General features: G+C 39.2%; 1 protein-coding gene across 1 annotated transcript in view; it reads left to right on the top strand.

Annotated features, from left to right (window-relative positions):
* Positions 1-14,291, top strand: part of prmt3 (protein arginine methyltransferase 3) — a 142,103-nt gene that overhangs the window by 99,542 nt on the left and 28,270 nt on the right. The window contains exons 14-15 of the mRNA XM_030131078.1: positions 7,744-7,794; positions 13,941-14,028. Coding sequence (XP_029986938.1) covers positions 7,744-7,794; positions 13,941-14,028 — 139 coding nt within the window. The remainder of the gene's footprint in view (positions 1-7,743; positions 7,795-13,940; positions 14,029-14,291) is intronic.

Raw genomic sequence — 14,291 nt, 5'->3', positions numbered from 1 at the left:
TCTAACAACTTTAGTTTTTATGATTTTTTTAATGTGTTGTGATGGTGCCATTGCACATTTTGCAAACCATGGATACATGTAATTAGAGCTGCACAATATATCGTTTGAGCATCGTCATCGCAATGTACATGTGCGCAATAGTCACATCGCAGGTCCTGCAATGTAGGAGGCAAATGAACTCAATGTGTTCTCATCTAATTTCAATCTGGGTACCTGACACACACTGCACACAGCGATCCACCAATCACAATCGTTCTTAATCAGTTTGCTGAAGCAGACCACGGCCCTGCACAAGGAGTGAGTCGCTGGTAACAACATTGAAAAATGAGCAACGAACAAGAGAAAAATCACCAAAAATGAACACTTGGTGCCAACAAGAAAAGCAGCATCAGTTATCTGGAATTATTTCGGCTACAAGAGGGATGAAACTGAAATGTGTGTTCTGTGTCGACAGTGTCTTTCACCTGTCGACACGAGAGGAAACACAACTAATTTGTTTGACAATTTACGTCGACACCACACAGCTATTATATCCTCCTGAGTATTTTTTCATATTGCAATATATATCGCAGGGTTAAAAAGAAATCGTAATGTCCGTTTTTTCCAATATTGCGCAGCCCTACATGTAATCCCAATCCATTTTTTCTCTACTTTTTATGAATTTCCTCAGGAAGCAGAAATTGGGGTGGTATGAAACCTGTTTTTGCTAAATCTTCATAATCTTGTTGTGGAGAAATGTTTCATTCTCACGTCTGGCTCTTTGCATTTGCTGTTGGCTCGGTCCTTTTCGCTTCCTCTGTCACTTCTCTTGAATCTGGCCCTTCTGTGTCTGTTACAGTACGCTTGCTTGAGTGTTTGTCTTTGAAGCGTCATGAGTTATTAGTGTAAATTGAGGTAAAAAAAATTTGTATTTGGGTCCTAAAACTGTAGAATCTGGGACGTATGTTCTTGGAATTAATATTTACGAATCTGTTAAATGTGCTGTTCTGGTTGCTCTTAAATATATGTATAAATATTCAATATATTTGTGAGATAACATTTTTAGAATATGTCCTAGATTTGGAAATCCTCTAGTTTGCAGCGGGCATGGAGTCATATTCAGATTAAACAGCGGGATAGCTTTAAATTTTACTTTAGTTCCTATAATTTTTGTAATGTGTTGTGATGGTGTCATTGCACATTTTTGCGAACCATGTATACATGTAATCTCAATCCATTTTTTCTCTACTTTTTATGCATTTCATCAGGAAGCAGAAATTGGGGTGGTATGAAACCTGTTTTGGATAATTTTTCTTGTTCTTGTTCATATTCTGGTTCTTTGCATTTGCAGTTGGCTCGGTCCTTTTCGCTTCCTCTGTCACTTTTCTTGAATCTGGCCCTTCTGCATCTGTTACAGTACGGTTGCTCGAGTGTTTGTCTTCAAGGCTTCATGAGTTATTAGTGTAAATCGTCGACTGGAGGTGTGCTGCAGCTCCGGCTGATTCCCAGTCCGCCTCAGCGGAGCGGCAGCACTCGGGCAGAGCGTCTGAGAGAGGGGGGGGATTCACACCAACCCGCCCGTGAGGTGGTCGTGCTTGAAGCCTCCACGCCTGGATAAACCCCATCAAAAGCGCATTAGCCCTCTCCTCTCCCACCCGGTCCACCCCCCATTCCTTCTCCCACTCCCCCTTCCCTGCGTCCCCCTCCGTTGTATAATAGTATCTGGCCGGGCCACGCGGCTCGCTGACACACAGCCTGGCGAAAGGGGAGCGATGATGAATTGCTCCCTGTTGGTGTTATCCATGATGATAATTATTAATTTTCCCCCCGCTCTTCCCGGAGAATGGGGGCCGGAGAGCTGCAGTGTTGCGGTACCGCCTCTGTGGGCCGTCAGGAAGCCCTCTGTCATCACTTATCACAGACAGAGCCGGGGCCCGGGGCTAAACACTGATGAAAATGAAAAGCGCTCATTCTGATTTGTCCTGTTTTTGGTGCGTGGGAGTGTGTATGTGTCTCTACAGCTTAACTTTACCCTTCTTTTTCTCTTTTTCTCTCTCTGTCCATCTCTTTCATCACCCCTCCCCTCTCGTATGGGCTGAGGCTCTAGTCTGTAAGAAATCACAGAAGTTCACAATCACAGTAGATTTGTCATACTATCATGGGTTTGCGGAATATATATTGACTCTTTTAGCTGCACTCGCTGTGTTTACACTGACCTTAATATTGCATTATTAATCAGAATAAAAATGCAGGCGACAACCACTGCCTGAAATTGAAGCCATTGTGGAAAATATACACTACAAACAAAAAGCTAAGGATATTTAATTTGTTTTTTGGTCTTTTTTTTGTCATTTTTGCCATTTGTAAATAAAACTGTCTGGTCATTTAAAAAAAATGTTTCAATTCAAACTGTGGTCCACTGTGTCTAAGATTCAGTGTGTAGTATTTAGTGACGTCTAGTGGTGATGTTCTGTTCTGCCCTCAGTTCACCCAGACCTACAGTGGCCACTAAAAAGGCAAAAACACTTTTAGAGCTAGAGTTATTTTTGTCTGAGCTTTTTACTTGAGGAGATATGTATTAGTCTACACTCAGACATTGTCGCTTATTATAATAATAATAATAATAATAATAATAATAATAATAATAATAATAATAATAATAATAATAATACATCACACTTATGTAGCGCTTTTTTGGACACTCAAAGACGCACCATAACACTGGATTCCAGCCACTGCACTTGCTCCCTCTGTAGAGCAGTGGTTTCCAACCTTTTTTGGCTCATGACCTCATTTTAACATCACAACTTTCTGGCGACCCCAGACATTCAAAACAGACTTTTTTTTTTTTTTTTGCTAAAATGAATTTGTTTTTGATCATGTAATAGTTTTCTGTACTATGTTGCAAATAAATGTTACTTTTAGATGACATCTAGTCTATATAATGTATATTATTATGGACGGAGGCAGAAAAGCCAGGTGTAGATTACTGCACAAAGTGAGAATTTTATTTTCCTTGGTCAGGATATGTACAGTCAGTCCAGCTTGGATTTACAAGGCTGACAATTAATACTGAACAAACAAGAACTCAAACTGTGAATTATGAAAGGGCTGCAGCATCTGAAACGGACCACAATGAACATTTGACAGATAAACAGTACCACAGTGCTTCAGTTTCAGCTTCACAGTTTCATGTCTTTTATGGATTGTGATTGTCTCTCAACTCACCGTACATTTTTTATTAGTAAGCTTTTTTTTTTTTTTTTCAATCAATTCCAAGAAATTTCATGCAACCCCATTTGAATTCCAGGTGACCCCAAGGTTGAAAAACACTGCTTTAACTCAAGAAGTAAAAACAGGTTTAATATTAGAACCTTGTCCACATCTGCAATACTGATGATTGTTTGTATATACTGGAGCTACTTCTTTTATACGTTTATATTTTTAGGCAGGGTTTTTGGGTCCCGACCCCAAGGTTGGAAACACTGATCTGGAGTTATCTATCCCTGAACTATGTTGGTCATTAAACATGTGTAAGCTTTAGTTCGAGCTGGTGTTTGTTTTGCTTATTTTGTTGTTTTTGGTCGAGTAGATATTAACTCTGCACTGTTATTTTGTGACTTGCAGTAAAATCATTGTGGAAAAAAACCTGCTCCCTCTGTGGATATAAATATGGGGACCTAAAACACAAGGATTCCTCTTTTTTCTGTGATTATGCACTGATGAAAACCTGACTGTTATTATCCATTTCTGCATTTAGATCATCCTAAATCTCACACACTGGACCTTTAAAGTTTGAGTCCTGCTCTATATTTTATCAGGGTCATAAAAACTATCATTAAGTCCTGTGAAAAGACCCAGGAGGGCTGATAAAGTCTGATCCCTCTGCCGCAGAGTCACCGCCTCGGTTCATATCAGGTGTGACTCATCAGGGTGTTTTTCAACGCCCTTCTGAACTCTTTCCCGTCTTTTGTGTTTTATGTTTGAGGCATTTCTTTCTGCCTTTTTTCAAATGTGATTGTAACGGCAGAACTTTTTCCTGTGTTCCAGTTTCACTCCATGGCCTAAATTTTAATTGCCCCGCCTCGCTGCAGCGTGAAAGTTGCACAATGCCGAGGTGACAATCAATCTCGCTTACGAGGCGTTTGTCAGCAGCGAGGCGCGATGAGGATGATCTCTGCCTCCCCGACAGAGAGAGGTGAATCTGCTCTGCCTGACGAGTAATTACGCCTAATTTCCTAATTACTTCAGCAGCGAGCGTCTCTGTGGCGTTCATTAAAAGCTATAATTGCATTGGGTTGACATGCACTTTTATCCACTTCGGGTCCTTTTCTGGCACTTTAGCTGTAAGCTAGCCGGGCCGCCCCTGCCTGTCGGAGTCGATAAAGGCTGATTGAAGCGTCGGTGTGGGGAGCGCGTCAAACACAGGGTCTGTTCGCATCATGACTATCAAGCCTGCATGTGTGTATCTTTTTGTATCCGTGATGAAAAATGAGCTCTCATAACCCGATCTTACTTAGAGAGTGTGTTTAAATAGCCATTTGTTCGACTCTTCCAGCAGCTGGGAGCAGATGGGTCTGTATTGTGCTTCTCTAAACCAACCAATAACAAAAAAAAGCTTGTTAAAAACCGGCAGTTTCCACTCTCCATCATGTCTGCTGTCCTGCTCCTTCCCTCCTTTCCAACTTTCTCTTTCCTGCTTCCATATGATTTCCCACCCCCCCTTCCTCCTCCCTCCTCCCTCCTCTTCCTCTCTCCTGTTCCCCTCTTCCCTTGCATTGATTCAGCTCTGCTTTGTCTCAAAGAGCCGGCCTCCAAGTTGTCAGCTGCATCAGGATTAAAAGCTATTAGTTCTGCATCATTGCCACTACAAGTGTGCTTCTGAGATTGATAGAGTGCCTCTCTTCCTCTAGTGGGGGGAGAGATATGAGGAAAACAAGCCTGGGGGCTGTTTTTTAGCTCCTGTATCTAACAGTGGTCACCTACAGGCACTGTGGCCCTGGACTCTGACTCCAGTTTGTTTTAGATGTGTGAGGAGGTTTTCTCCAGGGGACGTTCTGCAGAATGATGCAAACCGCTGTCCAACAACTAGAAAAAAAAAAATCAAAAAGTCTGGAAATCTTAGATGTTTACTAAAGCCACTTTTCCACTGACTGATCAGCTCAACTCCCCACAGTCTTCTTTTGCATTTTCATTACATTAGAGCAGATACTAACGGGTACTATTTTTAGTGCGATCTTTGAGGGTGAGCTAAAGTGATTCAGATTCAAATTTATTTGTCATTTCAGCATGTAAAATACACAGAAACAAAACATTGTACTCAAGTCCCGATTGTCTGCAGCATTTAGTAAATAATATAAAATACTGATGAGAATAATAAAATACTGATTAAAAAAAAACAATACCCCCCACCCCCCTCTGCAAATGCTAAATGTGACATAAAATTGTACAGATCACAGACTGTTCAATCAAGAGTCATTACTACATCATATACCATACATCATCAACGCCTAGGAAATGTCTGGAGGTTAAAGCTAATTTTCAAGTAGGTTCCATTTTGACAAATCGATGACAGATTAGAATTGTAAGGAATTACATTCTCCATCACGTTATTCCAATTTTTTTTTTTACTTGCATTCATAAGTTGCTTTTCTGGCATGTAAATGAAACTATTGTGCTGTTCTTCTGTCTAAGATTGTCTTGATTGTTGAGTTTTGCATTATTATTTATGTTTTACTTGTTCACATATATGTTAAATTTCATTGCATGTTTGGAATAAATCACTAAAATCAAAATCTAACAAGAAAAACACTCAGAGTGCAGACCTCCGCCAAGATAGATCTGCCGCCGCCCCCACCCCCCCACCCCCCCCGATCACCACCAAAGTTTAATCATTTCTTCCTTGTGCCAGTATCAACATTTCCTGAAAATTTCATGAAAATCCGTCCATAACTTTTTGAGTTATCCTGCTAACAAACCAACACGCAAACACATAAAGCAAAGCGATCACAATACCTCTTGGTGGAGGTAATTAAATTTCTGTTGCTGTGAAGATTAAGAAGATTAAGAGACCTGAAGTCCTGCTCCATGGGAACTTACTAAAAAAATGGTATTGCAGTCAACAGTCAAAGGAGAAACATTTACATCATCATTTACATATATGAATTCAAAAGATACATTTCAAGTCAATAATGTGAGTTTGTTGTAAAATTGTTGAAGTACAGACTGAAAACCTGTAAATATAAAGACTGCACACCTGAAAGTCATCAGAACCATCTTTGTCCATGTTCTGTTCAGAGTTTGAAGATGTCTCTGCAGCTTTAACATGACCAGACTTGTAGTTTTCTCTTCTATTAATACTTTTTCACAAAACTCCTGAGAATTGAGGTGAAATATAGCATGGCTTTGGCAGGTTTAATGTTCAAAGATACAGTCCACTGAGTTGTTCAACATAAAAATAGATGTTTCTTTACTATCTTTACCACAAACTGTGACTTTATTGACTTGAAAAATTACATTTTAAATCGACAAACATAGGTGTAAAATGCGGCACAATTCAGCGCTGATCGTTGCTTATAGTTTTTCCAAAGCGGGGTCCCATGGAGGACACCATAAGGGATGGGACTGTTGCTCTTTATATGTTTTGACATCCTGTAGTGGAAATACAATGTGCAGGTACCGTAATTAAACCAAGCCACAATAAGCTGAGCTGATGCAATAAGTGGGAAAGCAGCTCAATACTGTATTCATACCAAAAATTAGTATGCATATGCAGGAAAAACACGTATAGGCCCATGTCGCAAAAGATGAGTTTGCCTTTTTGTAACTCATTCAATGTCACTAACATAGCAGAAAACATGCAACTGTAGAAACCACCAAGAAACTCCCACAATGTTGTCTTCCCATTGTTGCAGAACATAATCACTGCATGTTAGTCATCACTATTAAAAGTGCAAGAGGGATTAAAAATAGCAGGTGTACTGTCACTACCAATCAGAGCTGGAGCAAAATGTAAAATATTGTCATTCTTGACAAATCAGAATGTCTGTTTTTCCACATTTCAACGTATGGCTCTGGTAACGATCTGACCTCATTTCTGGTCACAGCTTCAGACATTCACCTGAACAAAACAGATCAGGTCTTTGGTGTGTGTTTTTTTATTGCTGCAGGTAGGCAATGCCGTCACCAGAATAGCAACCTTTGCTAATTTTCACGTACCAAGCATGATTTTTTTTTTTTTTTTTTTTTTTTTTTTTATTGTCAGCAAAATGGCCTCAGTGTTGTTGGCGGCTGGTTCATAATTTATTTCTTTTGTCCACTGACAAGTCCCCCAGATGAGGTGAGAGGGAGCGCATGGGACATGGTGTTGATTCAGCCAAAATGGGAAAGCAAGTTGGTTTTGAGACGAAAGAGGAAGGAGGGGGCAGGGCTGAAGAAAATAGAGTTCACTTCTCACATCGATGCACACTTAACCTGTAACATGGCAGCCAATACACCAGACCGCACACACAAAACACTTTACTAACCAGAGACGGCGATAAACTCGGGTCATATTTGAGGTAAAACTATTTAAAAAAAAAAAACTTTCAAAGTGCTAATGTGAATATTTAAGACTCGTTGTACTGCCTCACTCCTCATTCTGCAGCTCAGTTCTGCTTCTTGCCTCTCTCTCAGCCCTTCATGTCAGAGCTGCAGTGTAGTCAAACAAATCCAGGGGTTTATTGTACTGTCACATTCTAACATGCCCCTCATATTTCATTGCAGGCAATTGTCGGCTACTTTGACATTTTCTTTGACAAAGGCTGCGGCAACAAGGTAAGCAGGAGCGGCAACAGCCAAGCTATTTAACGGAAACTCAATTATGTTCACGCTTTAACGTGTTCCTCCTCCCCGAGGCGTTTGCTGGCAATCGACGGGCGTCCGAGCCGACTGCTGATATAAGCACTTACCCAGCAAAGGCGTCCACTTGGAACTGCTAGTACCATGCTCTGTGAACAACACACATGCATGCCTTCACACTTTCACACTGCAACTCCTATAGAACAGGAGACGTGAGCTTCATGGTGTTGGATGGTCTGAGAAACCTCCATCTCCACCTCCAGCATGGGATCATCTGTTTGATTCACAAAGCACTGAAAGAGTTTCGTATTTATGATGAAGCTGCAGAACTCAAATAATGAAGAAAGGTTAGAGTTTAGAGCAGCTTCTGTTAATCATTAATCTAATAAGGAGCTCAGAAGTTTCCATTTCATCAGTGCATTTCCATGCAACTGTTCTTTTATGCCCTTCCTAATTTACTACTTTTATACCGTTTATTTTTTTATCAACATTGTTTAAGTCGGGTGTGGTTCATACTGTCTACTACAGTAGAGCTGCAACCGATTAATCGATTAGGTGCTTGAAGCGAATGCAAAAATTCACGATTCGATTAATCAACTCGAATAGATTGAAGGGAAATATTCTATTGCAGTTTGACTGAATTGAAGCTTCTTTGTGCATCACAATAAGCGTCTGTGTGAAACACAACAGTGGAACAAATGTTTAACAGCAGAGAAATGAAGGAAATAAAGCTTTGATTCAGGAGAATTGTGGTTGAATGATTTTTTTGGGTCACTTTCAGTCAATTAATCAGTTGCAGCTCTACTGTCTCCTAGAACTTATAGAGATTTCTTTTTCTTATTTGTCAGACAGATGGAAAAAAAAAAAGTTACCAAGGGTCACCTGATGTTACTGTGATGTGTCATTGTCAGCTGCCTGGCAAACCAGGATAAAACAGTTGACAATGACACGCTGGGGTGCCGATAAGCGGGGGGGTGCAAACATGACGAATTCATGGGGCCCAGCGTTTATGGGGGGCCCATAGACCAGTGGAGGGGGTCCAGTGGATACAGGTTAGAAGTTGTGAAAATGTCCTTTAAGATCCGCTGTATAATAGAGGTGTAGAAGTTGGGACGTTGAAAGCATGTTAAGTTTCAGTTTCGTTTTCACCTCTAGATTGACAAGATACTGAATTTTATGAAAAGGTGAAAGGACCCACAACATTTAGTTTTAATGGGGCCCACAGTTGGTAGTGGCGCCCCTGATGACATGTCACAGTAATACAGGTGACCCTTTTGAGGAAGGCTACAGGTTGTAGCCGAAACATGTCAAGGTAAAAGAATTAACTTTTTTCCATCTGTCTGACAGATAAGAAAAAGAAATCTCAAAAACATTGTTCAAGGCTTAGTTTTTAAGATTACATTATGTTTGATTGAAATTTCTGATTAGATTTTATGTCTTTAAGTTCTTACTTAAGGGGAAACTGGTCAGTTCATTTTAGTATTATCCCATTATAGTGGATTCTTTTGCTTTAAGGCCTGTTACAATTATTACTGTACACAAACGCTTCATCGCAAGTACTTGAGTTGACTAATCATTTGAATACATATAGTCGGGGAAAAAATTATTAGACCATCAAAAGTCATCAAAAACAACGGTTATGCAATCCACTACTAACTCCTGTGTGAATCATGTGACTAAAACAGACAGAAAAGAAAACATGGAATGCCTAAAAGCACTGTTTTTGTCAGTACAATGCCATAGATATTGATGTAAGAACTGAAGTGATTTTGTTTATTATCAAGAAAACAATGGAAAATGGATAGACATCAGCTCTGAAATTAAACTCTTAAGAGCTATTTTTGTTGTTATCATTATATTTGTAACTTTAGTTGTACCAGGCATTAAAATGAACAAGGAATTGAAGAAAACAAGGGATGGTCTAATAGTTTTTTCCGCGACTGTAGATTACTATGTTGCACAATACATAGGGGCTCTTAAAGCAACTTCTACAGCAACAAATTACAGCTAAAAACTAAGCACTATGGACACAAAACAGTGGTAGTACAAACTGCCAGAGGGATGATGGTTTCCAATCGCCTGGATGAAAACAGGTGAATGAAACTAACACAAATGTCATATTTCATCACTATTTCCACAGCCTTAGATTCCCCATTTGACCTTAGATTCACACTCCTTCTAACATTAAATAATACTTAATACTAATACTCCTTCTAAAACTTCTAATATTCAACCGACATTTCAGTGAGCAGCTATTGACACATCCTGTGATCCAGTCTCAATAAATGAGTCTTCATGTATGTTATTTAGTTTGTACTATAAAAGACATATTAAATGAATAGAAGTTAAATTGCTCATTGAAATTATATTTGACAGTCTAAAATTTTATGACTGTCACAGACCTGTTTGAGCAAGTGTAGCGCAATATATGCGAAAATATTGCAAGATAATTTGGGCTACATATATTAACATTAACTAATTGCTTATTAGCATACAGATTAGTTGCATATTGGCTTTTTATGACACATTTGAAAGGACATATTAACTGTATGACCTTATCCTGCAGCTTCTGGTCATGAGCTAACAGTTTTCCCTCAGTATTATATTAATTACTGTTTCTTGATATTAAGGATGTTGTTAATAAAGAGCCATTATGCTTGGAATATGTCAGGGTCATTTCCATGTCAACTCTCCAAGGCCTTCCAAGTCCAGAAGGTTTTTAGTTCTAAGTTTTTAAATGGACTGAATTGGAAAGGACAGAATGTGTTCTTGTCCATAGTGATGGCTGAATGTCTGCAGGTATGACATGAATGAAAGTGGATGATTTTCTTTCAATTGAAAAATCTTGAAATTAATAAATGAATGAAAGGAAGGAAGATGAAAACTGATTATGTCACTAGTTTTCATTTTCTTGCTACCAAAATTACACTGTATGTAGTTTTACTGTAGATTTTATTTGGTCCAGCATTAAAAACAGACCGAACATCTCACAAAATTAAACTGCAGAGCTGAAAAAAACAAAAAACAAACAAAATTAAAGCCGCAAGCGGCATCTAAAGGCCCTCGCCAAGGGCACGTCCAGTGGAAGTATGCTCATCGTTCAGCAGGTGGCGCTGTAGCCCCAAATTTTGTGTCTTCTAATGAATGGGTTTAGGCCTGGGACATTGACAATTGATTTGAGACAAATCAGTGTTCGTATGTCCGAACTGAACAAAATTTTGTATATATAAATCTGTAGGGGGCGCTATGAGCAAAAATTCAATTTGTTCCACTGAATGGGTGTAGGCCTGTGAGATGTACCACTGAGTCAAATTTGAGCCAAATCGGTGTTCGTATGTCTGAACTGATGCAATTTTCGTGAAGGTAAATTTGTAGGGGGCGCTACTGAGCGAAGTGGCAATTTCTTTTGATAAATGGGTGTAGGCCTGGGAGATTGAACACTGATTCAAATTTGAGCCAAATTGGTGTTCGCATGTCTAACATGAAGTAATTTTCGTAAAGGTAACATTGTAGGGGGCGCTATGGTGCCGAATTTAAAATTTTTCTGATAAATGGGTGTAGGCCTGGGAGATAGACGTCTGACTCAAATTTGAGCCAAATTGGTGTTCGTATGTCCGAACTGAAGCAGTTTTAATAAAAAATATTAAAAATTTTTGTAGGGGGCGCTGTAGTGCAAAATTTCAGTTTCTTTTGATAAATAGGTGTAGGCCTTTGAGACAGATGTCTGAGTCAAATTTGAGCCAAATCGGTGTTCGTATGTCCGAACTGATGTCATTTTTGTAAATGTACATTTGTAGGGGGCGCTATAGTGCGAAATTTCAATTTCTTTTAATAAATGGGTGTAGGCGTGGGAGATGGACGTCTGAGTCAAATTTCAGCCAAATTGCTGTTCCTATGTCTTAGCTGAAGCAATTTTTATGATGGTAAATTTTCGAAAAAACTTTGCAAAGTTTGCAACCTTGTCACACAAAAACGGTGATGCCGATTCAAAAAATTCGGCTAACTTTTGATGCCCCACTTCTCTAGATACTGTACACCGATTTTGAGCTCATTCGGCCAAACGGCTTAGTAGGAGATAGTTAAAATACAACTTCAGCGAAAACGCTGACTCAGCATTTTGGAAATTTCAATCCAATATGGCCGACTAAAGGTTGGTTTAGGGGCGTGGCCATAATAATATTTTTTGTTTGTCTCCTCATGATAAATCTGTCTACCGATTTTCATGGCTCTACCACAAACTTTATGTTGGACGCGCTCCCATTGGCGCAATGCATTTCCACTTTTCAAGGGGGCGCTGCCGCAACATTTCTTTACCGACATCTATGAAACCTATATGTAAATTCAATTTCTCACACTTCTGAATTTTAGGCAAAATTTGGTGAGTTTTCGTAAATGTTCAGAGGGTCAAAATTGAGCTCAAAGCGCAGGAGAAAGAAAAATAAGAAAAAAATAATAATAATAATAATAATCTGAGCAAGAACAATATAGCCGTTTCTATGGCAACCACGTATTTGCCCTTTTTTGAAAGTTCTCGAGGTCCCCCACATGTCTGTGGGGTCAGATGTCACCTGTCGTGCACTTACACACATGTGACTGACCCCGAGTGGGCGTGTCCCATTGACTCCCATTCATTCTGAGCAGGTGTAAATATGCGATTTGTGCACATGTCATATACATCGTCAGAAAGGTCTCAGTGCCGTGAATGTGAATATGTGTGAGAGTGGCGACAGTGACGAAAGGCGACCGCGTCACTGGCGATTTCGTCCCCATGCGCCCACTGCAGACTCAATAGGCCCTGCGCCGGCTTTACTTGGCTCGGGCCTAAAAATAAAAAACACATTAAGATATTTTCACCACTTATTTTCCCGGTAGGCTCAATTTGAAGTGTATTTGTTTTGACACTTTTTCTTCATTTATTATCATTCTGTTAAATATCCTAAGTGTATTAAGCTTCTGCCACCTGATTGGTTGATTTAATATTTGTGGGTGTGGTACCTCTAGTCGCCACCAATCAACTAATGACATTGTAGAAACTGGAGAATTGAAAAAAATAAAGGACAGGAGTCAAACTTTTCAGAACTAAAAACATGTATTAAGTGGGGTAATTGGATTTTTAATTAACCCTTTCATGCATGAATTATGAGAACCTTAATCAAGATTTTTTTTCCTGAGTGTTTTTATTCCTCTTTAGGCATGAAAAAAAACCCAATGTGATTGAATTTTTTTAAAAATCAACCTGTTTTTCATGGAGTTAAAAAAATGTCCACTCAGCTACACCATGAATTTTATTCTTGAAGCAAAGAAACATGTATTTAAAACCCAATATCATAAAGTGATATAAAAACAGTGAAATGAAACCATGTTTAATGCAGCTAATCTGATGTTTTCTCACACTTTAACATATTCTAATAGTAGTTATTACTCACCTCATGGAGATAATATGCAAAAAATAAATATTAACAATTGATTTCTACTCAAGAACCAATCAAGAACAGCAAAGTTACAATAATGGTATGAATTGCAGTTCATGAGATGATGCATAAGTGTCCACTGTGTTGGTTGATATGGAACTAAAACAACAAAACTCATGAATATACAAGAGTAAAACTGTAGAGTAACTGTCCACTGTAGTGACCACTATGCATGAAAGGGTTAATCTCCTAAGACCTAGCTATGGGTTTTCTCTCCATGTTTGTGGACATGAGTTTCAAAGCTTTTTACAAAAAAAATAAATAATAATAATAAAATGCATCTGAAAAAACTGTTGCATCATGATGTTTCCAATATAGGCAATTATTTAACTGGAAAAAAAGCCAAAATGTGTACTTTCCTGGGTCTCAATAGGTTAAATATAGATTTTCATGTGTAGTTTGTCTAGAAAAAATTAACTGGGAAAAGTCCCAAATTTTGGATGAGTTGGCCTTGAATGACCCATCTTGTTAATTATCAATATGCATATTAAGGTAAATTGCTGGCTAAATTTCAGTCAGTTATTTGTATTACTTCTTTTTATTTACTTCTTTGCATGCTGTAGTGAATGAATGAATGAATGAATGAATGAGTGACTGTTTGAGATGGTTCCATTCATTATCGTTATTCTTTCCTGCGTTTTATGATCCCAGGTGATGTTCTCCACCGGTCCTCAGGTCATGAAGACTCACTGGAAACAGACCGTCTTCCTCCTGGAGAAGCCTCTTTCAGTTCAGGCAGGTCAGTAACATCCCTGAAACACTTCCAGACTGTAAATGAGGGGTTTGCAGGTAAGACTTTCTTACAGGTGTCGTGAATGTGCATGTGTTTACGGCCGTTTTTTTGGTGTTTAAATGGGTTTTTTCGACTCCCCTTTTTTTTTCTGCGTGTGGACGGTGGCGGCGGCGCGTCATAGGCTGCTGCGGCAGGTAATCTGTCTGCGGCGGAGATGCAGTCAGGCTGCTTGACACCCGTTATCTGTCACCCACTGAGACAGCGAGGGA

The sequence above is a fragment of the Sphaeramia orbicularis genome, chromosome 3 (genome assembly GCF_902148855.1).
Source record: "Sphaeramia orbicularis chromosome 3, fSphaOr1.1, whole genome shotgun sequence".
NCBI lineage: Eukaryota > Metazoa > Chordata > Actinopteri > Kurtiformes > Apogonidae > Sphaeramia > Sphaeramia orbicularis.
The sequence above is the reverse complement of the archived record's forward strand: the minus strand, read 5'-3'. Positions and strand labels throughout refer to the sequence as shown.